The following is a 25,227-nucleotide window of genomic DNA, read 5'->3' as shown; positions in this document are numbered from 1 at the left end:
GCCCGGGTTCTCCCGGGCCCGGGCGAGCTTGGGAGGAGGAGGAGGCCAGAGCAAGATGGCGACCCGAGTGCTGCTGCGGCGGAGCCTGGGGGGAGCCGGCGGGCTGGCCAGGGCAGGGCCTCGCCTCCCGGCCCGCGGCAGCCTGGCCCTCAGGTGAGCGCGGCGCTCCTCCAGGCGGGACCCCGGGCCTCCTGGGTCCCCCTCGCGGACTCCTTCCGCACTGTGAAGGGCGCCCCCTTGGCCTGCGGGGAGGGGCCCGGGCGGCGGGACCGGGGGCAGGAGAGGGGCAGCCCCGCGTCGTCGTCCCTAGCCCGGGGTCTCCCGCAAGGTCGTGGGCCTCCCCGCTCCGCCGAGGGACAGCCCGCGCCGGGCACCCACCCCCCGCGCCTCCCCAGGCGTGTGCACCCCCCCAATGCGGGGCCCGCCCCACGGATGCACCGTCCGCCTCATACCCGCCCCGCGACCTGGATTTGGGATCATGCCCACCCAACCCCGTCCCCTCCTGGGTTTGAACCTCTCCTCCCGCCCCAACTGAGACTGGGAACCTCCTACACAATCCCCCTACACAGGCACCCCCAGAGGGAAACCCACAAGACAGTGTCTAAATATCTGATGCCCCATGCCCCAACAGGCACCGCTTGGAATGGCTTTGAAGAGTCTGGTTTATTTGTCTACTTTCCCCTTAACTTTGGTATTTGTTTCGGACAAATTGGTTCCATTTCAGTGAAGTGTTTCTTCCAAATTTTTCTCTTTCAGGGCGATGGTGTCAGGGCAAATATTTAGGATTTGTACTCAACTTGAATATAGGTTTTCGGCTAAAAGAAAACTTGATGGATAGATTTAAGAAATATTTATTAAAATATTTAATAGAAATATTTTCCTGTGTGCTTTTAATCTATCGTAAGCAACTTTTTAAATAAACATTTTCCAGCGGCCTACTGTAGCACTGAGAACAGAGAGGTGAAATCGATTAGAAACTGATTAGTCTTTTACTATTTTTCAGTTGAAGGGTAATGCCAAAAGTGAAACAGTGAAAAATAAACATACATTTTCAAAATTCTAACTTTCCCTTTGTTACAAGTTACCAATGATGCTTCTTAAATAAGGAAAGTTGTTTTGTTACATTGTTTTAACCTGGTAGTGTCCATTTGAAATCTTGGGTATCAAAGATTTTTTCTTAAAAAAAAACAACACAGGAGTACTTGATTTTTTCTGTGTTTTTTTGGCTCTCTATACAAGCCAGTGTGGACACACCATTGCACACTGCATGATTGCTTACCTACCAGGTGCAGTTGTAGGCCTTGATCTTGCAAACACTTAGGCATATGCTTTACTCTGAGTACCTAGCTCGACCTAGTGACTTCACGTGCTTAAAGTTCAGAACATCCATAACTGCTTGCAGGATTGGGACCACAGCTAGCAAAATCAAGTAGTGCCTTCGTAAAAGGACTGATAATGATTCCACGATAGGTTGCGTGTAATGCTGTGAGAATTATGGCTCCCAGAAAACCAAAAATGTTATGCTGTGTTGTAAACACTGTATACCTACCCTTTATCCATGATGTAAACACATTCTTATTGGCATTAGAGAGATGATGTCAAGTAGTGTTTTCTTAAACCTGTTTTATAATCTGGTGGGACATATCAGGAAACATTCCCAGACAGTAAGGTCAGATTGGAAGTAAGGTATATATGTTTAACAATTAGAGTAATTAACCATTGGAACAATTTACAATGGGTCATGGTGGATTCTCTATCACTGACAATTTTTAGATCAAAATTGGATCTTTTTCTAAAAGATCTGCTCTAGGAATTATTTTGGGGAAATTCTATGGCCTGCATTATGCAGGAGGTCAGACTAGATGATCACGATGGTCCCTTCTGGCCTCTGAATCTGTTAGACTGTGGAGTGATCTTCCAGTGGGGAATGCCATGGCTTTGGATATTTAAAACTGAACTGTACAAAGCACTAATGTTCTACTGCAGGGAACATTTCTGAACTAGAAAAGAGATTAGACTAGATGATGACCTACTTGGGTCTTTTCTGTCTCTTTCAGAGCTCAGAATAGCAGTCAGGATATCCTTTAAAGAAAATCTATTTCTCTATAGCTGGAACATTTTTGGTGGAAAGCAGCTCATCTACGACCAACGCATATACTGGCTTTGTAGTAGTAAGACAAGGGAGACGATTCTCAAAGTTTTGCTGACATCAGTGATACTGTGCACAAGTCTATGCTGATTTTAAGATTAATTAGAAATATAGGAAAGTATCCATTTTTGTCAAACAGTGAGAATTGTTAAGGAAATAAGTCTTACTTCAAACTACTGAGAAGTAAAACTTTGGAGAGTTTAAGGGGATGCTGTCAATTTATAATTCATATTGTACGCATATTTATTATAAATTTGATTATTATTTCAAAGTATTCTAAAAATCCAAGTTCTTTTTTCCATTTATATCCTGTTATCTTTTGCATTCCACTACCACTCAACAATTAATATCAACAAAGTCAGTTTCTTTCTTGTTTATAGTCAGTTTCTCTTTGAAGTTCTTAGCACTGACATCTTTGAATTGACAACACTGGAGGAAGATGCTTTTGTTTAAAAACAACTGTTTATATTGGAAGATGTTTAAAACAAATTAATGGAAATATACCTGTTGGATCTGAGCTTTTAAAAATTATTTCCCTCCCAAAATTCTAAATGTTGCTCATGTTTTAGTTGATAGTGTTCGTATTTAAAAATATTAAGCACTGTAGTATCCTTATAAAATACACCTAGGAAATGAGGACTTCTTCTTTATACTACCAGGATTACATCTAAGAAGTAGTAACTTTGAAAACAGAGAGATAATCATATTACTTTATAATCTTCAAATACTGTACCTACCCAGTAATATGTCATGCAAAGCTGATTTCTTATGGTTGTACGTTTATTGTATTTGTTTCATTTCAAGGTTTTCATTATTGTCCCTGACAAACTCTTGAGAAGGGGACTGTTCAGCAATAATTATCAAACTGGGCCATGGTTTTAATTTACTAACTTTTATTTTTCAGTTGATCAGTCCTCTGCCGTGAAAATTCACTGTGTACCGTACTGATTACTGACATTCAAGTCTAGCCCCAGAAGCTGTAGCCCTGGTTGCATAAGACATTCATTTGAAAAAAATGCATTATTTGCTATTCAGTTACAATATGCTAAAGTTCAGATACAGTCCCGGAGCAGGAGAAAAAAGGAAATAATGTAACTTATCATGAGATTGGTCTTTAAACTGAAATGTTCTGTATAATTATGTGCTTTGCAGTATCTCTGTGGGGGGAATTAAAATAGTTTTTTTCCAATAGAACTGTTGTGTTCACAATCAGTTTTGCCTTACGCTTTCGTAAGGATCTGTAGTTTGTGGGCTAAGTGCCCTTATGCAGCATTATCTATTTTTCTGACTCTTATGTTAATCAATGTGATTACTTTGCTAACTCTTCCAGCTTAAATCCATGGGAACATGACATGTCTAGTATTTTTTGTCTTATCTGAAGGTGAACACACTTATTTCAGAACAAGACTTTGTTCCTTCCAATTTTTGTAACTCTAATAGGGAATGTCATTCACATTTAAAATATATACATGTCTCTGTTTTAAAAAGGAAGGATGGGTTTGCAGTTTAAGCCCAAGACTGGCAGCCAAGAAAGTTGGGTTCAGTTTCCAGTTTTTCCCCGTAGTCAGTCTTGGCGAAACAAGGGTTACATTTCTCAATAATGGCCACTAGTTTGGGACCTACCCGTTTTTGGGTGCCCAACTTGATATACCTCAGGCAGGATTTACCAGCTGAGCGCCAATGACTTTTATGTTAATCAATGGGAGCTGCAGATGTTCAGGACAATTAAAAATCAGATCCTAGCTGTCTGAACTTGGGACACAGAATAAGTGTCCATTTTCAGAAATGTTAACTGTAACCTTTCTTTGTTACCTTATAAGTAAAATGTTGCTCATGCTATCTAGCAGGTGTATAGTAACACTTTATTAATCAATGTTCATAAAGCTCTTTGCAGTTGCATGGTACTTTGTATCCAAGAATTGCAGAGTTATTAATGTCACCATTTCATTGAGAGATTAAGAGAAAACTACCTCCTAATTTTATGTGGCAAATAACAACAAAGGCGTAAGTGTCTCCTATTAGCTGAGGAATTGGTCATCCAATAGTATCCCATAACTCTTCATGTTCTTGCTGCTGATAGTGGTAATGTTAGTGCACAAATGAGGAAGTAAATATGATTACTTAGGACTTTTATTGTCAGGATGTTTGTAGACCATCAACTTATTCTCACGACACCCTCCAGGGAAGATGAGTACATATCAACCTTATATAATAGAGAGAAGGCCTGACTTATGGATTGCATTGGCTATGTGGCACAGAAGGGCTACAGATCAACTGCATTAGCCCTATACCCCGCAATATCTCTGGCACTGGAGGTCTTTGTAAATACTTCTGTTTAGTAGTATCCTGTTTAGCTTTCTACACAATAGTGTGTGGGGATTTGATCAGAGAAAGTGAATACACTTTTCAATAAGTGGAGTGGAGCAGTGAGAGATGTTCTTGTCATTTCTTTGTGTTGAAGGTCACCTCATTCCCAGCTATTCTTTTCTTAGCTGTCACATGTCTTCTGCTTCCTTCAGCATGTTGCTTGGATAAGCAATATAAGATACCACATCACTTTATGCCTCTTTATTATTATTGGGATTAGAAGATTGTGTATTGGGGGGGGTTATGTGTTTTTAAAGTGAACTGCAAAGTGTTATTTTTCCAAAAACAGTTTTTTTCCAACATTTTTATTTCTGGAACATTTTCACAGTCTATTGAGAACCTTAAAGACAATATCACAGCTGAAGGTTGTAATCTGTCCTGATCTGGATCTCCCAGCCAATAAAATCCTCCAGAATAATTCAGTATAATTAAATAATTTAAAATCTTTCCACAATCCTCCAGGAAATGGGGAGAAGCTGCGAGCAAATGCTCCTAACGGGTTTGGAGGAAGGAAAATATTGTAAGATCAAGGCCACCGTTGTACATTATAAAGATGAAGCAGTAAAAAACAGAATCTTTTCTGTTTGCTGTTCACTTGAATGAAAGATTATTTGTATTGGTGTAGATAAAGCTAGTGAACATCATTTGGTGGCTCTGGTTTCTGTCTACCACTGAAAAAGGGGAAAAAATAGTCCTAATATATTCTTACTTTCAGAAGAACCATGTTGTCTGTTGTGATTTTATTGTGTACTGTATTGTTGTAAGAAGGTAGAAAGTAGCAGTTTTGCAGAGGTACTTGCAGAAACTAAATTGTTAAACTAGCTAGGCTTTCAGACACACTATCGAAGTCAACTCAGTTTTTAAGTGGGAAAAACTGTAAATATTGAACAAAGAAAATGAATTTGAACCCTGAACATTATAATGGCTAATGTTCAAAAATTAAAATCTATGCAGACTCCTTGACTTCTGCCACTGTAACCTGTTCCAAAAGTAGAGTATACTGTGACCTGTATTATTTGTTTTCTATCATGTTTTCTTGAAATCTGTTTCAGTAAACACAGGAACACGTGGCATTTACTGTGCCATTCACAGTAAACAAAGCAATGTTTGCACACGTCTTTTCTTGTGCACGTGCACTAGGGTGTTCATTTTTGACCGCAAGTTTCTGGGGGGACGTAGCTATCTTGCTTGAGCAAAGATAGTTTAAAAGAAAAAAATATATAGTGGCTCCCATTCTCTGCTCTTACAGAGCTCTAATCCATGCAGGGGCAGGGCAGGGAAGCAAAAGTGGCTTTATGCCTCACAATGTTTTGGGGTTGGCTTAAAACCTGATATACATTAGGGTTTTTCTTTACTGGCAGCGCTTTAACGTGGTTGTGAAGTCGTGGCCCCAGTGCTGGGGGAGAGCTCTCGCAGCACTGTAAAAAAAACAAAAAAACAAAAAAAAAAACCATCTCCACGAGGGGATAGCTCCCAGCACTGGTGCATTGTCTACACTGCCACTTTACAGCGCTGAGACTTCCAGCTCTCAGGAGTGTGTTTTTTCACCCCCCTGAGCGAGAAAATTGCAGCGCTGTAAAGTGGCAGTGTAGACAAGGCCATAGAGCAGCATCAAAACTACTTACCATATGCTTGACTGCAATGGCTCCTGGGTCTGTTGCATCAGCTGGGACTAGCTGGAATGCAGAAGCATTCCAGCCATGCCCTTCCTCAGTACAAGGGGTGCAAGTGGGGTAGTGTAGCTGCACCAGTTCTGTGCCATCCCAGGAAGTCTTTTCAATCGGTGTATACCTTGCTGGGTAAACATTGTACCTTTACACTGCTGGAGAGTGAGGTAATGGGAAGACTTCGCATCATTCCTTTGTATACGTTACCATATTATGTTAAACTTGATCTTGACTGACTTTCCTCCTGTCTGTGCATTTTTAATAAACATTCAGTAACTATGTAATATATTCATTGATGTGTAGGGGGCTGGCATCATCAACTAACAGAGCAGGTGAAGACAGCTGGTTAAAATCACTCTTTGTTCGCAAAGTGGATCCAAGGAAAGATGCTCACTCCAATCTACTAGCCAAAAAGGAGACCAGCAGTCTGTATAAAATACAGTGTGAGTGATATTTTTATATTTATCATTTCCTTTTATCTTCTTTTATTTTTGCGACTACATTTATCCTTGAATTTTGTTGTTTCAGTTCACAATGTAAAGCCAGAATACCTAGATGCCTACAACAAACTTTGGTAAGTTCATATATTATACTTTGTGGTTTTCAACATGTGAATCTGAGCAATGGGATTCTGTAAATTGGCTGATGTGTGATTTTTTTTATTTGGGAAGAAGAGAATTATTTTGAATAAACCATTTATTCTTGGAGACAGTTGGCACAGATGCTTCTTTCCAGTTCCCCTAGTACCGCCCTGTTCCTTGGGCTGTTCCTTCACTGAACTGCACCAGATGCTGTTTTTAGGATTCATATGAGAAGGACACAGGTGCACATTTCTTCCCTCCCCTAGTTGTCTTAAGGCTATTGCAGCCTTTTTAGGCAGATGCTGCTGTTCCAGTTTGCCCTTCATAGAATCATAGAATATCAGGGTTGGAAGAGACTTCAGGAGGCCATCTAGTCCAACCCCCTGCTCAAAGCAGGACTAATCCCCAAATGGCCCCCTCAAGGATTGAACTCACAACCTTGGGTTTAGCAGGCCAATGCTCAAACCACTGAGCTATCCCTCGCCCCCCACAGCTTCCCTCCTTCCTTCAGCTACAATGTAGGAATCTACCTGGTGGGAGTCCTGTCTGCAAACGGGAAGAAAAGAGAGATGGTCACTTGCGAGGGGCCACTAAATATCAAATATAAAACGGAAGTAAAGTTTTGAGGGAGGGGATAAAACCCCAAGCTTTGACATTCACTCACCCTGATGATTCTATGAAAAGTCACATTTTTGAGAACCGTATATTAAGAGGTATTGTGAATCCTTGTGCAGGCTTGATCTGCAGTGAATTTTACCCACAGGGCTGTTATATAGGATTTCCAAAAACTCTTTTGCTGTTTAAAAATAAGTATCAGTATTTATGTTTTTTGAATGTACTATACTAATTTAAAGACCAGTTACAGAAATGTGAATTCTCATTTGACTGTCTAGTTGCTGTATTAGAGCCATAGCCATTACACTTTGAAAGAGCTGAACACACCTTGGGAAACATGAGCCTCCCATGTTTCAAAATGGCAGTTCTTTCTCATTGACACTGATCATTTAAGAGAAGATATCAATTAAATAGAACACTGTTTTAGGATAATGATATCCTAGTGCAACCAATATTGTTTTAAGTGTGGTTTGTTGGCTAGAACGGTAGTCTGGAGGTCACAACTCCTGACTTCTGCTCTCAAGAGAGTTAATGACTCTCCATGTAACCATAAGTAGGTTACCTGACCTCTGTGTGCCTCCATTTACTCATCTCTAAAATGGGAATAATACATAGCTTCCTTACAGGGGTTCTTTTAGGCTTCATAAATTAATTTTTGTAAAGTGCTTTGGTTTGCTTTGGATAAAATCACTATTATATCTCTAATACAGTATGAATGATCCTATTGTTAAAACACCCAAAGTAGAGAGAATGTACTGGGGGAAAACTATTTTCTTCATTTAAATTAAACAAAGGTTCTTCTTTGCTACACAAGGGGGGAATCTTTAAAAAATCGTTTCCAGGGTAATCTTTTTTCCTCTCATGACTGAAAGAAGAAAAGCATACCTCGAGAGGAGCAAATCACTTTCAACCAGCTCAGTATAAATGTATATAATTATATGGGGTAGGGAAGTGGAGAAATGGCACTGCTTCATCAGATAAATAAATGTTAAGTCAAAGCAGAGATGTTTATTTTCAAGGAAAGGTACAGGGAGAGTGATTGCAATCTACTGAAAGCTATGGTATTTGATTTGATCTTTCCAAACCAAGTCAGCCTAAGTATTCAAGTAGGAAGGAGAGAATTGGGTCCATCTTAAGAATGGAGGGATGAAAACCTGAAGCTTCCCTGAGCTTCCCTCGGTATCCCCAAAAATTCATCTTGAGCAGTCTGAGTCCTCATTACATACTGCCAACTCAAGATGATAAGGATTAGCCATCATGAATCTTGGCATCCTGACCCTGGAGGCTTCACCAACAGGGTAGAATTGGTAGCAAATCCCAAGGTGGAAGGCAATTTGGGTGAAAGTGATAGTGAAATAATAGATGTCATGATTCTAAAGGAAAGGAAAGATGGGAGCAACAGAATAAGGACAAAGGACTTCAAAAACGCAGATGTTGACAAACTTAGAGAAATGGTATGTAAGGTTCAGTGGGAAGAAAATCTAAGGGTAAGAGGAGTTCAGGAAAGCTGGGAGTTTCTCAAGGAGACAATATTAAAGGCACAACTGCAAACTATCCTGATGCAAAGGGAAGACAGGAAGAGGTCAGTGTGGTTTCATCAGGAGCTCTTTAATGACCTGAAAATCACAAAGGAATCCTACAGAAAGTGGAAACATGGATGAGTTGATAAGGAGGAGTACAAAGGAACATTGCAAGCACCTAGGTACATAATCAGAAAGGCTAAGGCACAAAATGAGTTACACCTAGCAAGGGACATAAAAGGCAAGAATAAGAGGTTCTATACATACGTTAGGAGTGAGAGAAAGATGAACCAAAGTGTAAGTCCACTACTTAGTGGGAAGGAGAGTTAAGAATGGATGACATCAAAGAAAGCTGAGGTGTTTAATGCCTATTTTACTTCAGTCTTCGCTAATAAAGTTAATAGTGACCAGATACTTAACACAATATTAACAACCAGGGGTAAGGTGCACAAGCCTGCATTATGAAAGAACAGGTTAAAGAATGTTTAGACAAGTTAGGTGGATTCAAGTCACTAGGGTCTGATGAAATTCACCCTGAGGTACTTAAGGAACTAACTGAAGTAATCTCAGAACCATTAGCGATTATCTTTGAGAACTCATGGAGGATGAGTGAGGTCTCAGAGGACTGGAGAAGAGCAAACAGGGTACCTTTCTTTAGAAAGGGGAACAAAGAGGACTTGGGCAATTATAGACCAATCAGCCTAACCTCAATACGTGGAAAGATACTGGAACAAATGATTAAACAATCAGTTTGTAAGCACCTACAGGATAACAGGGTTATCAGGAATAGCCAGCAGGACTTTTTCAAGAACAAATGATGCCAAACCAACCTAATTTCCTTCCTTGACAGGGTTACTAGCCTCGTGGATAGGGGGAAGACATAGATGTGACATATCTTGATTTTAGTAAGACTTTTGACAGACTTCCACATGACATTCCCATACACAAACTAGGGAAGTACAGTCTGGATGAAATTACTGTAAGGTGGGTGTACAACAGTTTGAAAGTCCATACTCAAAGAGTAGTTATCAAAGGTTTGATGTCAAGATGGGAGGGATCCTGCAGGGGTCAGTCCTGGGTCTGGTACTAGTCCATATTTTCATTAATGACTTGGATAATGGGGTGGAGAGTATGCTTATAAAATTGTGGATGACTCCAAATTGGGAGGGGTTGCAAGCACTCTGGATGACAGGATTAGAATTCAAAATGACCTTTACAAATTGGAAAATTGGTCTGAAATCAATAAAGTGAAATTCAAGGATGACAAGGGCAAAGTACTTCACTTAGGAAGGAAAAATCAAATGCACAACTACAAAATGGGGAATAACTAGCTAGGTGGTAGTGCTGCTGAAAAGGAGCTGGGGCTTTAGTGGATCACAAATTGAATTTGAGTCAACAATGTGATGCAGGCTAATATTCTGGGGTGTATTAACAGGAGTGTTGTATGTAAGACACGGGAGGTCATTGTCCCTCTCTATTCAGCTCTGGTGAAGCCTCAGCTGAAGTACGATGTCCAATTCTGGGTGCCACACTTTCAGAAAGGTGTGAACAAATTGAGAAGAATCCAGGGGAAAGCTACAAAAACGATAAAAGGTTTAGAAAACATGACTTGTGGGGAAAGGTTAAAAAAACTGGGCATCTGCAGACTTGTGAAGAGAAGACTGCGGTGGGACTTGCTTAACAGTCTTGAAATACGTTCAGGGGTGTTATAAAGAGGACTGTGATCCATTGTTCTCCATGTCTGCTCAAGATAGGACAAGAAGCAAGGGGCTTAATCTGCAGCAAGAAAGAGTTAGGGTAGGTATTAGGGAAAACTTTCTAACTATGAGGGTAGGTAAGCTCTGGAATAGGCTTCCAAGGGAGCTTGTGACGGTTTTAAAAGCAGGTTGGACAAACACCTGTCAGGAATGGTCTAGTCTAGTTTACTTGGTCCTGCCTCAGCACAGGAACCTGGACTTGATGACATCTTCCAGCCCTACTGTGTAAATTAATAGAAAAATAGTAGAACAAAGACAGATATAACACTAATTCATGAACCTTCAGAGATAGGGGGCTCCATTCTGAAGCTTTGAGAGCCAATTTGACTTCTGATAATAAAAGGCAAAAAGGTGGTGCTCATATATATGAATCAGATGAGATTCTTCCTAATCTAGAGCAAAAACTAGCTTTCAGTTTTATTGTAGTAATGATGATAATTTACCTTACTGTTGCAACTGCTATCCTAGGATCTTGTTATGCTTCACAAACATAAATTCTTAAAAATTCCCAGCTCCTCTGTGAGATCAGTGCATAGTATTATACCTGTTATGCAGATGGAGAAATTGAGGCACAAATGGTAATGAGATTTGCTCAAGGTCACATGGAAGGTCAGTGGCAGAGCTAAGAATAAAACCCAGGTTTTCTAACTCTGAATGCTGTTCCTTACACATAAGACCATTCTTCTTCCTTATTTATTATGGTACATAGAATCCGTGGCTGCTAGCCAGAATGCTAAATGTCTGACAGTTATTCAGCAATAAAAAGTAATAAAGAGAAAATTCAGCTAGTCTGAAACAAGCTTATTCATCAAAATACAGTATAGTGAAATCTGTTTTAAACAACCATGCAAGAAACCAGTGGTTGCTCAAGACCAGGTTGCATGTAGGAGATGGATTTTAGGCAGCTTTCGCTGTGTACGTTGTGCTTTAATGGATAAATTAGTTTCAGACTGGATCTGCTTTCTAATCTGTTCAGTAATGCTACAGCGTGCAACCATCACTTGACTTTACTCATGTCCATCAGACCAAGTGATTGATTATCTTCATCTGTGTGGCATAATAGAAATGTCATTGTTATAGAACTTTAGTGTCAGAGACGAATTATCCTTTCCCATCTCTGTGTCTTGCCATTGCTGCTAACAAAAGAAAACTTTTTAAGTTGTTCCTGAATCAAGTCATGCAAGTGTGTTGCACACCCTCAGACTGGGACATCTTGCTAATATATCAGGTAACCTGCCAGGTAACATTACATGTTTTATGGGTTCACATCAAAAGACCTGATGGGTCGTGCTGTGTATTAGACACACAGATTAATACACACAGTGTATTAGACACACACAGAATCATAGAATATCAGGGTTGGAAGGGACCCCAGAAGGTCATCTAGTAAACATACAGATGGTTATGTAAACATACAGATGGTTATGCTTAAGTTTACACAGAGAGAGTTGTAGTGATCAGTTTTTCCTGCATACAGCAGGCTTTTGTATTTCTGCTTTCTCTTCTGAAAAATGAAGTTTGTGAATGTTCATACCATAATGAACATGTGGTGGCATAGTTTTGAGTTAATGGTGGCATAATATGATTTGTTATGCATATCAAATGTAGCCTCCCTGAAGGAAATGCAACGTAGTGTCTGTATTCCTTGTTTTTAAGTCAAGAGGTGCTGCCAAAGATTCATGAAGAAAAACACTACCCATGTGCACTGGTGGGGACTTGGAACACGTGGTACGGAGAGCAAGATCAGGCTGGTAGGAGATAGAAGTACAACAGAATGTAAAACCGTACAAGTGAAATATGTGCTTGGCAGGTTTCTTTTTACATCATCACTGTTGTTCATAAACCTTTAACAGTGTACTTGAGGATATGTGTGCTGTTGATTACATAAAATAATTGGTTAATGATTGTTAACTTTAAAATTGCTTTGTTTTTATCACATTGAATTTGATACTGAAGTGTTGACTCATAAAATATGCTTATTCAGGTGCTCGCACTAATCTAATACTCTCTCTCAAACACATTTGTATACTTAGTTAATACACTTTTATCTCCTCTCAATGAGAGGATGACAGTACATGGTAAGCCCCTTTCTCTTGTTCCTGCATTTTTTTTGCACCTGCATACAATTTGTCCCTGCATTATTTTTCAGGCATAGGATCACGCTTCTGAAAATTTAGGCTTAAAAGCCATAGTTAAAGGTGTACTGAGATAGAATTTAGCTGGTGTGAGCCAGTTTAAAAGTTTAACTTTGACTTTCCGTGTCCTATTATAATTGGTCACATGGCACTGTTATGCAACGTTGAAGTTATCACAAAATGTAATGGAACTCTTGTCTCATGGCCAGTTGGGTTCTGTACTGATACCCTAGATATTTCTTCCTTAAACGGATGGTGTCCTGTAATTCAGGATCAAAATGTAACCTCCCTTCAAATTGATGAAAATATGCTATATAACTACAAAGTGTTGTATCTGTGTTATAATCTGGTCTGGGGAGACGTCTAAATGATTTTAAATGGCTTTTAGAACAGTCCCTGGTCTCTGAGAAGTTAAAGGGATATAGCAGCAGCTCTCATGTTGTGGAAACCACATAACCAGCATGCTGTGCTCTCTTTAGTTCTACAGCAGACACACACTGTTGCCAAAGCTATCCTAATATCAGTGCTGCTGCTTCAATTACAAGAGCATATGCTAATGTGTATGTTAATGTCAGCTGTATTTGCTGAATATTATATAATTATAATATTAGCATTGGCTAAAGGTGAGAGGATATCTGTAGACAGAGATTTGTCAGCTTGTAAGAGAGTATTTTTAAAAATAAAGAAAATGTTGAGGTACGGAGCGGAATAAACCTAAAATACTGCTTGACAATCTCCTTTGCGAATTCAGAAGCATACTGACAGAGAATGTCCCTGCAATCATTTCCAAAGCCTGCCTAAGCATTTTATGGCAACCGTCCTAGCAACATAACAGAGGATTAAAGGGTTCCAGTGTATTCGATACCTGTCTCCAGTTTATTGCTAGTACTGGGTTGCTAGTACTGGGTACTAGATGTTAAGTACCAAAAGCAGCTAGCCTGGCACACAAAGGCCACAACGCACTGGATCCAAGTTTGGATCTTTGCAGAAGCAGCACACGTCTTCTGGCAAGTGGAGTGCCTTAGGTTGGTGTCTAGTCCACTCTTCTGGTAGATGCATGAAGCAGCATTAACTAGTTCAGAGCAAGGCATTCCCATCCCATCTCCATTGGAGGAAAGGTAGCTTTTGTGGGTCTTCGAGGGAAGATGGAAGAAAAGAGGGTGGGAATGGGAGTCTCAGTATTTTAACACTGCTGTTCTGAAAACTTGTAAAGAAGTCTTGTTACACAGAGCACTTAAAGGGCATTGTCAAATTTCAGTCAAAATAGGCATCCCATCTTGAAATTATTATTTGATGAGGAAATTCCTCCTGATTCTAAATATTGTAGAGGGTTTTGGTCTTGCTTGGCGCACTTTTTAAGGTTGCCTCTTATCACTGAGCAATTAAAAAATTAACAATGGCATCTGTTTTATTTATCTATCCTACAAAAAAGTTTTGTGCTCCTTCTGTTTGAGTAGTTAATTGAAATACAAGTGTCACCGCTGCCCTACTATCAGTTGAAGCTCTGCACCAAGTCATTTTTGGCATAAGACACTGGTTTAAGTTTCAGAGTAGCAGCCGTGTTAGTCTGTATTTGCAAAAAGAAAAGGAGTACTTGTGGCACCTTAGAGACTAACCAATTTATTTGAGCATAAGCTTTCATGAGCTACAGCTTTTAAGTTGAAGCTCAACTTTAATTATAGTCACATAGAAGCATCCCATCTAAGTAGTATACAGCAAAAGCGCCCTTCAAAAATCTTTGTACATTCTTGCCTTTAGGGTAAATCATCTGTTGCTAGAATAGCAAGGAAAGCCCCGTGTCAAAAAGCAAATGTCTCGACTGCATAGCACTGAGAATGCATTTTGAACATGCTAGTCAGCTTTTATTTTTGTATCATTTGTTAGTGTTAATGGCCTCATTTACATTATGGTGTTTCATGTCTTTTGTCATAAGCCTCTAAAATGGTATATTTCTATTTCAGTACATCTCTGGCGGTATGAGGGAGGCTATCCAGCTCTTACTGAGGTCATGAATAAGCTCCGACAAAATAAAGTAAGTCGGAATGAAGACTACATTTTAAACTTTGGCTAGAAATAATAAATGTTTTACTGAGAAATATTTTTCCCAATGTCACTAGAGAACATAGTCTAGCAGTCAGAGCAAAAGACTAGAAGTTTGAACTCCTACAGTCTATTTCCAGCTCTGTCAGACTAACTGTGCGACTGTGGACAAGGCACTTCATCTTTCTGTGCCTCATTGTACCTGTCTGTAAAATAGGGATCACACACCCCTCTTGGGTGCTGAGGTTGAATGTGTTAATGTTTATATAATGTTTTGAGTTCCTCAACTGTATAACATTGTAGAAGTGCAAAGAGGTGTTAGTCATTTATATTCTGCTGTTATGAATTGGCTGTGATTCTCAGCTTTTTTGTCAGAGCCCCTTCTTGGGATGGTTTGCCAGCGGAGCATGCCCCCACCACCATGTCCCCTCACATAATGCTTCTCCTTTACTTTGTTCTCGTCTTGTCTTTTTATTTTCCCTCCTGTCTTATTCTCATTATGCTCTTTTACATGATTTTTGCAGATACTCTTTCTCTCCCCTCCCCATTTTCCCACTTATTTGAAGGTCACATGCTGGGGGCTGGAGGTATTTGTTGGTGCCAGGCTATACTTACTACAGTGGGAGCAGAAAAGTGATGCTTGAGCTGGCAGGCTGCTGTGTGAGCCTTCAGCACTGTACATGTGAGCTGCTGCCACAGCCAGTGACCTTAGGTGCTGTGTAGAAGCATGGAAGAATGTCCACTAGCTTTTAATGAGCTACCCACTTCTTTTCCTGCAAATGCATCAGCATGTTTGCTGTATATGGGGATGATGTAGATCTGGAGTCCTACATCTTTTCTCACCCACCCTAATTCTCTCCTCTGCCCCACACAGCCACTGGCACCAGCTCAGATGAATTACATTCTTCAGGATACTGTCAGTAGCCATTCAGAACACACACAATCTAATTATCAGTTAAAACATTGTTGTCATGCACCCACTCAGTACAGTCTGTGTAGAAAATCACTCCTCTGGATTTTACTTATTTAGCTTGGCATTATTAAAACAGCTCACACCCAAACTGCTCAGTACAAAAATTGTTAATATAGACTATGATGTGTAAACACACTGATTGATAGTTTCAAAGCTGCCTAAGGAATTTGGATACTATTAAATTCAATGGGAACTGGGTGTACAGATCCCCAAGGTGGTTTTGAAAATCTCAACCACTATAGAAGTGTAGAATTTGTTAATGTAACATATTAAAGTTTAATGATGACTGTTATTTTTAAGGAATTCACAGAGTTTCGCAAAGAAAGAGGTAACATGCTTCTGTCTCGCAAGAACCAGCTTCTGTTGGAGTTTAGTTTCTGGAATGAACCTGTTCCCAGGGAGGGTCCTAATATTTATGAACTGAGATCTTATCAACTTAGAGTAAGTGTCAAATATTTTGTCTTTTGTGAATGATTAAAAATTTAAAATATTCAACACACATGTACACATGTGTAAAATAAAACACAGACCTTCTTAAAAATAAACTAAGGATCTAGTCTTGTTCCTATTGAAGTCAATGGCAAAAGTGTTATTGGCTTCAATGTGTGCAGAATCCAGCGATAAACGCTGGATCCTAGAAGGTGCTAGCCATTTCCTGAGAAGTGCTGAGTACCCTTGCCTCTCGTTGACTTCAAAGGAAATGCGCGCACACTCATGCAAGAGACTGAAAGAAAATCTATAATAGCTGTACAGTGTAATTGCAAATGAATATACAGTCATAACTTTAAGCACTTAAAGGAATCAATGTATTTGATAAATGATGGTATTTTTCAAATGGAAATCCTGTGAGAATGGAAGCCCCTGTAATATCGATGACTGAATTCTCAATGTTGTATTCTCCTAACATGTACGTGCAAGATGAAAGTAGCTCAAAAAAGCATCACTGACATTTGTGGGAATGTCAATATCTTGTTTTAAGCCATTTTAGTTCCCCTTTGTCATTAGTGTGTCATAAGCACTACAATAATACAAGTAATTGATTATGATAATAATAGATTTCAGTAGCTCTTGGCTCATGCCATTGTATTTTTCATTTTTTCCTCATTTTTATTTAAAAAAAAAAACACCCTTCAGATTAGTGAAAATTAAACAGTGCTCAGTTTGGCAGAAAAGACATGCTAAAAATACATTTTTGTTGGAAGCACTATTGAAAACCTGTAATAATGCCAGCAGGCAGGAGTGAGGACTTGAGCAGCTGGCATGGTCTGTCAAGCCTGAAAAATTCTATTCTAAAAATATTTGAAAAGTCACATCTCAGTTTCTTACCTTTTACATTTAAGGACCCTGCAGAGGCAGCATGCACAGCCTCTCAGGGGAAAGAAGTGCCTTCTGTCACTCAAGGTACTCCTTCAGTTGGTTAATGTGGTGTGTTAACAGACTCAAAATGGGAGCCCTATAAATCTTAACTTGCTCAGAAGATTGATGGCCATAAGGTGGTGCTTAGATCAAGCAGCAGGCATATCACTGTCAGTTTGTGAAATATGGAAGGAAGCCCCTCTTTCCCTCCCCTTTATATTTTTGCTTCATATAACTCCACATTTGTCAGATCCATTTTCAAAAATATGCCACAGAACTGTCCCAACACTCTAGTTTTCTTTAAAATACTAGACCTGAAATTTCTTTCTTTCTTCTTTCAGCCTGGAACAATGATTGAATGGGGCAACTACTGGTAGGTGTATTTCACCATGTTGTGTAGTGTAATTTAAGTTTATTAATTACGTTTCATAGTTTAAAACCATGTAGGTGGAGATGGTAGAATAATCCCCAAACCCTTCCAGATACACAGAGCTAATGAGCTGCTTCTGGTCCTACACAGCTCTGACAAATTAGTTCTTTTATTTTGTCTTTCTGGGAAGGAAAGGGAGTGGCTCCATGAACAATGCTGGGACCTCTCTTGTTTGTTGTCATTTTAAAAGCTGTCATTCTTTTGAGAAGTAAATAATACTTAACACTTCTATCATATTTTTCATCCTTTAATATTTAAATGCTTTATCTTCACAACAACTGTGTGAGGAAGGGAAGTATTATCCTAATTTTACTATTGAGGACTCCGAGGCACAGATTGGGGAAGGAATTTTCCCAAGGCCACATAGCAAGCCAATGTCAGGGCCAAGATTAAAACTAGATTATTTTGCTTGCTGTCCTATGTTCAGTCTACTTTCCCAATCAGTCTCCTCAGGGACAGTACCAATGTTACTGACTTGGTGCCTGATCCTACTGCATTGAAGTTAATGGGAATTTTGCTGTTGACTTCGATAAGAGCAGGCTCAGACTCTTGGCAAGAGTAGACTTCTGTAGAAGAGACACCACCACCTTTCTAATACACCTGGGCACTACTGGCATTGGGTTTCTTTCACAACTACAAAATGAACTACCGTCCTCTACCACTAAGAATCTCACCTATTCTCACTTGTAGATCTCTACCGGCTAAACTCTTTTGCCACTCCTGCTCATGTTTGTCCATAGTAGTGTGATCAAAACAAATAAAGACCTTTACACAAAGAGACTGTATGTGTCCCAGTTTTTGATACGTCTCTGTTTCTTGAGAACTTCTTTTGGAACACCTGAAATTTCCCAGTTTTTTACTTCGTCTATCAAAATGTTCAGGTTTCTTATCATTACAAAATATCTTATAGCAGTATATGTCCCTGCTTCGTCCTTCCCACAGTAAGTGTGTGTTACACGCTGACAGTTGTTCAAAACCAAAGCTAGTTATAACTTGTCATGTGCCAGAGTTGTAGTAATAAGGCAAATGATCCAGCCTAATTAATGCAAAACCTCTGCTCTGACCCCTTAAGAAATGGGTGGTGGTGGGAGGGAGAGCTGATGGTCTCTGTTGGTTCCCTTTTCTCTAAAATTGCCAGACTCACATGGAGGAGGGAAAACAGGTGTGGAGGAACACAGGGGGAAGAGGCAGAGCCTTTCTTTGGTTTTCCTGTTGCTCCAGATGGAACTCATCTAGCTCAGGTGGAACAAATCAAAGAAAGGCGCCAAAAGGCGGAGGACTTGCGTATTTGATGATCAGAAAAAAGGTTGTGCAAAACATGCTTGTTTTTTAGTTTGAAAATATGGTCACCTGACTCCTAACCCATTGGCCAATTCGCCAAAGTTAGCATCCATACGGTTTGACTAGTACACAATACAATATATTGGCATTGGTTAGGTGGTGGTTGTTTTAATTTACAAGGAAGGATTTTTTTCTTTTCCCAAAATATTAAGGAGTCTCAAGATTCTAATAATTTATGTGTGTTGCTGCTTCTGGAAGTCATGCATTTGAAGGATTGCCAATAGAATTGGCATACTTTTTTTTCCTCTCTGTGAGAGGCCTCTGTAGATTCCATTTAATTAGAATTAAATGTAGTCTCAGATCTTTCATTTTGCTTTATAACCTAGAGCCAACTTCTGTGGGTAGAGGGTGCCCAGACTGAGGAGCACATGCTAGAGTCTTCCACGAGCCAGGCTTCCTATGGGACACGGGCAGCCAAGGAAGCAGTGGAAAGTGCTTGGCTTCAGCAGGTTTTGGATACTTAATCACTTGCTAGTTTTGTTAGGGACAAACCTTCCCCCTTCTCACTTGGCGTTTTCTGTTCCCTATGCTGGGTGTACCCAGCTAAGGCCAGATGTCCCGTCTGCCTTCTGAGCAATGCAGTACTGTAGTGCAGAATTCATGGCAATGCATTGTTTTCTCTAGAAAGTACTGCCCTTTGAAACTCAGAGGGTTAACTACTTAACACTATGTTGATCATTCTTGGCTTCCTCAGCATCAAAGTTAGAGATACTATTTTTATAATGCCAAACCTTAGATTTTTATCTTTTTAAAATAAAGCTCATTTTAAAACCCTCCCGAGTATCACATTTCTATTTTGAGATATAGGTAAAAGTGTTTGTCTCCTCTTCAGTATATAGGCCTGATTTTTATCTTGTTTAATACCCGTATAAGTTCCTTACATTTACATTACCTACATCCAAGCAATTCTAATGAATTGCGGTTGCATGATTGTGAGTATTTACAGTTGTTTTGAATAAGAATGAAGACTTGGGTTTTCTAAGAGCATAATGTGCATCAAGATAATTTGTTTAATTTCAGTAATTTGCCAGTAATGTGGTTTCATACTATTATTGTGGTGGTACGCATTCACATACATTTGTAGGTTGGCAACAGATCCACTTCAGAAAATGTAGCAGCTTCTAGTTGAGTTAAAAGTTTAAAAATAGGCTTGGGGCATCATGTGATGCAACTGCCTAGGAAAGATGTATGTGTACAAGAACTTTGCATTCCAGTAACTTAAAATCCATGTGTGTAAGTGTGAAAGACAATACATTAACAAATACCATATCTTCCTGATATGACTAACACTCAAAATTAGTATAAAGTTGGCAGGTGTGAGGATTCACTTTCAGAAGACTCTTTTGATGAACCCTTTAGAAATTTCTTGCCGTTTTAAACCATAACAGTGATAATCATACTGGCTCCAAAATTAAAGTTGAAGACTAGAAAACGATCAGCATGCAATCTAATAAAGGTGTGTGTCTCCAAGTTTAATGTGGCTTAACAAGTTCTATTTTAATTGCTTGTTGCTGGGAATAGGGTTGTATTTTTGTTTTTTACATCTGGAGCGTGCTGCAAAATGCTTTAACATTTGCGATGGGGTTAATTCTAATTCTGCTTTCCTTCCAATCACCACTTGTTTGCTGTGCCCATCTACTGTTTCTAGAGGTTCTGTTTATCTCTTGTAGGGCTCGTGCTATTCGTTTCCGACAGGACAATAATGAAGCAGTTGGAGGATTTTTCTCACAAATCGGACAGTTATATATGGTTCATCATCTTTGGGGTAGGCTTCTTTGTTTTCTGCTATACTCGCTCCTCTATCACTATACTAAATAGGTCCTTAAAACAAGGACCTATTCCGTTCGGTGTAACTAGATATGTGGAATAGATAGAGAACCATGTGAATTGCATTTTGATTTCAACAAGGGTTTTTTACATTTATTTTCCAGTTTTAGTTGCCAAAGTTAAAAGCACAAAATAGACATTTCCTTGTCCTTTTGTAACTTCTATCAGAAGTTACAGTAAAGCATCACAAACCTTTCTTATCAGAGTCTTACTGTTTGCTTCAAGTAAAGTGGATGTAATGAGTTCAGTCCTGCCGTTTCTTCCCTCAGGCCAAATTCACACTGAAATTAGTAATCAAAGATTTAATTTCTAAGGGTCAAATCATACCTTCCTAGAGGGAAGGAAAAATCAAGTGTCTGTTCAGGTTACCACTGTCTGCTCCCCTCACATCAGAGAGAGTTGAACATTTATTTATTTGCAGTGGCACCCACTGTGTGCTAGGGGGTTTCTGGACAGTTCAGGAGGACAGGCCTCTTCAGAGAAGCTCACAGTCTAACAACTGCATTGAGGAAATGTGTGCTGCAGCCTTCAGGCATCAAGGGTATCCACAGGAAATTGGATTCCAACACCATGAATCCTAGAGCACCCATGCAGAGATCCAGCCCCTGTGTGCTGCATTATCTAATCTATTTCTAATGCAGCGATAATTATGGTATCAAGGCCCCCTCAATGCCCTTTCTGCCTCTGGCATCACTTGCCACAATTACATCTTACTTCCATTTGAAAAAAGAAAAGGAGTACTTGTGGCACCTAACCAATTTATTTGAGCCACTCCATACGGCTAATGCAGTGCCTTGCATAATGACAGGTTTCAGAGAAGCAGAAAGAAAAGGAGTACTTGTGGCACCTTAGAGACTAACCTCAAATAAATTGGTTAGTCTCTAAGGTGCCACAAGTCCTCCTTTTCTTTTTGTGAATACAGACTAACACGGCTGCTACTCTGAAACCTTCCATTTGAAAGGGGCTAGTCAGCATGGGAGTGGAGCTTAATGTTCTGATGACCTACAGTGACTTCTACCAGCCTTCCGAGCAATACTTAAGGCTGGTTGCCAGGGTTAAATGTCAGGCAGAGCAGTTGCCTGAGGATTCCACATGCAGCAAAACCAAGGGAGCACCAGCCATGTGAGAGTCACATGGAATGGTTTCCATACACGGTGTAGACTTTTTCGCTCTCTCTGCCTTCACCCTTTCCTCTGATCTTGGAGCTTTTCCTTTGTTTTAAGGGGAGCATCTGAAACTACCTTTTTCTTTTTCTTCCAAATGACTGCAGCCTCTTAACCACAGAATTAAATATTTTAAAACGTGATTGTTATGGACAGCAGGACATTGACTTAGTACTAAATTTTGTGTGTGTACTTTTTTACTCTAGCTTACAAAGACCTCCAGTCCAGAGAAGATACAAGAAATTCTGCATGGAATAAACATGGCTGGGATGAACTAGTATATTATACAGGTAAGAGCTGAACTAAATTGGAATGGGCCATGTAGTAAACATTTTTTTTTTTTAATGGACAGAGATGCCACCATGATTGTTTCAGTAAGTTACCGTGTCGTGAATCTTTTATTTTGCTGGTATGTTTGTCAGTTACAAAGTCAGTTTAAATAATCTGTTTTCAGTTTTTGTAAATGTCAGCAAATTGATGTACAGTAGTTCCTGTATCAATGTTTGTATTAAAACAGGTTTGTACTAAAGATCATCTACTAAGGGAATAGATCTGTTCAAAGATTTAATTTTCTGTGCACAAAAACTTGTATGGTAAATAGTGAAATATATCTTTAAAAGAATCCATTATATTTTCTTTGGAACAAGCTATAATGTGAAACACTGGAACCCTGTGACATAAATTCCTCTAAAGAGGGAAAGTAGACTTTGGAGCCAGGATCCAGGAGACCTTTGATAGCAGAAACAGCTTTCATAATAAATCTGGCATGTAAGCTATGCTAAATATTTCAAATGTTGTTCCGTCAGATTACAATGGAAATATTACAGTACAATTGCAAGCTAACCTTAAATCTTGCTGAAAAGCAACAAGTGTTTTTTGTCTTCAAAACCCTTAGTGCAGATTTAAAGTCTATTAAATAATTTTGGTTTTTTTTTGCTTCCTCTCAAAACTACTATTCTTCGGTGACAGAGGAAAGGGGTGGTTGGTGATTAGTAAAGATTTGACATGCACTAACTAGTAGAGTAGTTTGATGACAGCGATACTCCAAGTTGAGTATGCAGAATTACCAATGGGATCTTTATTAGTAAATGAGAGCCTATCTTTCCTTTTTTCAGTGCCACTTATTCAGGAAATGGAGTCCAGAATCATGATACCATTGAAGATCTCTCCACTTCAGTAAAGTTATTGACTTACCTGTGCCTACATGAAGTGACAAGTATTTCTTAAATTAATTTGATGGTATACATCATATATCATGGTCAAAGAAACATAAAAGTACCATATTGAGATTGTCAAAGAAACCTCTTTTCTTCAGAATCGAAAGACTTTTCGCATTTAGAAATGTACCAGGAAAAGAATAGTAGGGTTGTAGTTTAAGAACTCAAAGACATACCCCAGTTCATCTGTGACACTGGCCCCTCAAGCTGAGCCTGGCATACAGATACATGGTGTGTCTTGGGGTTGTATTGATGCCACGCTTTAGTAGCATCAAAGGGAGAGTTACACAGCTGTCATTTAAAGTCTTGAACTAATGCTGTGTTTAAATCCTGGGGAAGTTGTTACAGTTCAGGGGGCTTTTGTATAATGGAAAATGTATATTCATTTTGTAGTAATTACCGATTGAAAAATCCATGTTGGTTGGTTCCCATAAATAGGAGAGATTTAAACAAAGCTTTGTATCTGAGAAATTCATACCATTATATCAGTTTTATTGGGAATTGAACCAGTAAATAATTCTAAATTTACAAAGTAGCTGAGAATATTTAAATGATAACGTACAGTAGAATTACTGAACTACTCTCCCTTATAAACAAAGTGCAAGTATTAGTGGAAAATGAATTACAAATCAGATGATAGCTGATGAATGTACAGAAAATAGTGGATTCCATTTTGATAAGGCTCTGGAGTAGAAACAAACACTTCTATCTAGGTGTCTATAGCTGGAGTTAACTTTATGAAATTATTTAATCAATGCTTTGGGCTGTATGATCTACAGTACTAGAATCAATGTTTGCAAGGAACACAGATGTGAAATTTTACAGGCACTCACGTTTTGTTAATCGTGTATTTCTGAAAATAATTCTGAAGGCTAGGAAAAGAGGTTTTGTTTAATAAGCAATCATGACTTCGGATAGATGCTTGATCAGGTGTTTCACTATCTCCACAGTAGGTGCCTCTGAAACGATTTGTGATGATGGCGCATGTTGAGTCAATATGATTAGCATAAAGCAATGTATCGTTATGTCCAGTTCTGATTTGATTTCACTTTTAGAATAGAGCATATCGACTTTTTTAGTATCTATCATGATGTGGCCATCCTACAAGTGAAAACAATAATGTCTATTCAGATTAGTTAAAGAATCACTGTAATATATTGTATGTACAAATCACATACTGAATGTCCAGTTTGTACATTTCAATGAGTTTTCTGCAATAACATATCAGTCAATAAAATCCTTTTAATTTTCACATATTACTGGCACCATATGTCTCCATCCAGCTGCGCAGTGTTTATTATGAAAAAGGCGGGGAGGGTGGAAGTATACAGTATTTCAGTTTAGATGGCCAACATTGCCATAATATGCCCTTTTTCCAGAAGTTTATTACTTCCACAAAGACACACTGTCAGCTGATATTTACTTTACATACAATTTCCAAATAAGATACTAAGTTGCAAAAGTGTGTGGTGATGTGATGTGGAATAGGGAATTATGCCCACAGCCCTGATCCCTCAGTTAGATTTGCTGGTGTGGAGCCCTGCACCCATGTAGAGCCAGCAGATTGTCATATAGGCTACAGGGATCCATGTTGCCAGATCCGATTACAGGATCAGGACCCATGTTGGTTTGCAGAGTATGGCTTCAAACGATCCATGCTATTATTATTATCCAGTGTATTCTTTGTGTGTGTGGCTTATTTTTGCTTTTAATTACTGAACACATTCATTGCTCAGGAGAGTGAGGGATGAACAATGCCAGTTTGAGCCTGGCACTGCAAGCTTTAACATTCTTCTGATACTTCAGTCTTGACCCCTTGACCTACATCATCCTTGTTTCATTCTATTGCCAGGCCTCTCTTGAGTAGAGCTACTTAATTATGCCCGATTGTTAGATGGCTTTGCAGTGCTAGACAATGGCAACTATGCTGAATCCTGCATGTTAGCCTGTAATTTCCATCCCCTGTCTCTGATGCTCCAGTCTAGATGCCCAAACTTACTATTGATTGGCATCAGTATTTTCACCTTGGTCTCCGCAGGTGAAAAGCTAATGCACTAACCTACCCATTTTGGCCAAGATAATACAGCAT

The 25,227-nt window shown here is 39.3% G+C and overlaps 1 protein-coding gene across 1 annotated transcript; it reads left to right on the top strand.

Annotated features, from left to right (window-relative positions):
• NIPSNAP2 (nipsnap homolog 2) lies at window positions 1-24,390 on the top strand. The gene is made up of 10 exons (XM_073315780.1): window positions 1-153; window positions 6,487-6,626; window positions 6,712-6,757; window positions 12,313-12,407; window positions 14,753-14,823; window positions 16,105-16,245; window positions 17,502-17,533; window positions 20,602-20,696; window positions 22,128-22,211; window positions 23,037-24,390. The coding sequence occupies exons 1-10, from the start codon at window positions 56-58 to the stop codon at window positions 23,099-23,101; spliced, it is 867 nt and encodes a 288-aa protein (XP_073171881.1). The 5' UTR covers window positions 1-55; the 3' UTR covers window positions 23,102-24,390.
• Window positions 24,391-25,227: the final 837 nt, after the last annotated feature.

This window comes from Lepidochelys kempii, chromosome 17 (genome assembly GCF_965140265.1).
Source record: "Lepidochelys kempii isolate rLepKem1 chromosome 17, rLepKem1.hap2, whole genome shotgun sequence".
NCBI lineage: Eukaryota > Metazoa > Chordata > Testudines > Cheloniidae > Lepidochelys > Lepidochelys kempii.
Note: the sequence above shows the minus strand (reverse complement) of the source record. Positions and strands in the feature narration are given on the sequence as shown.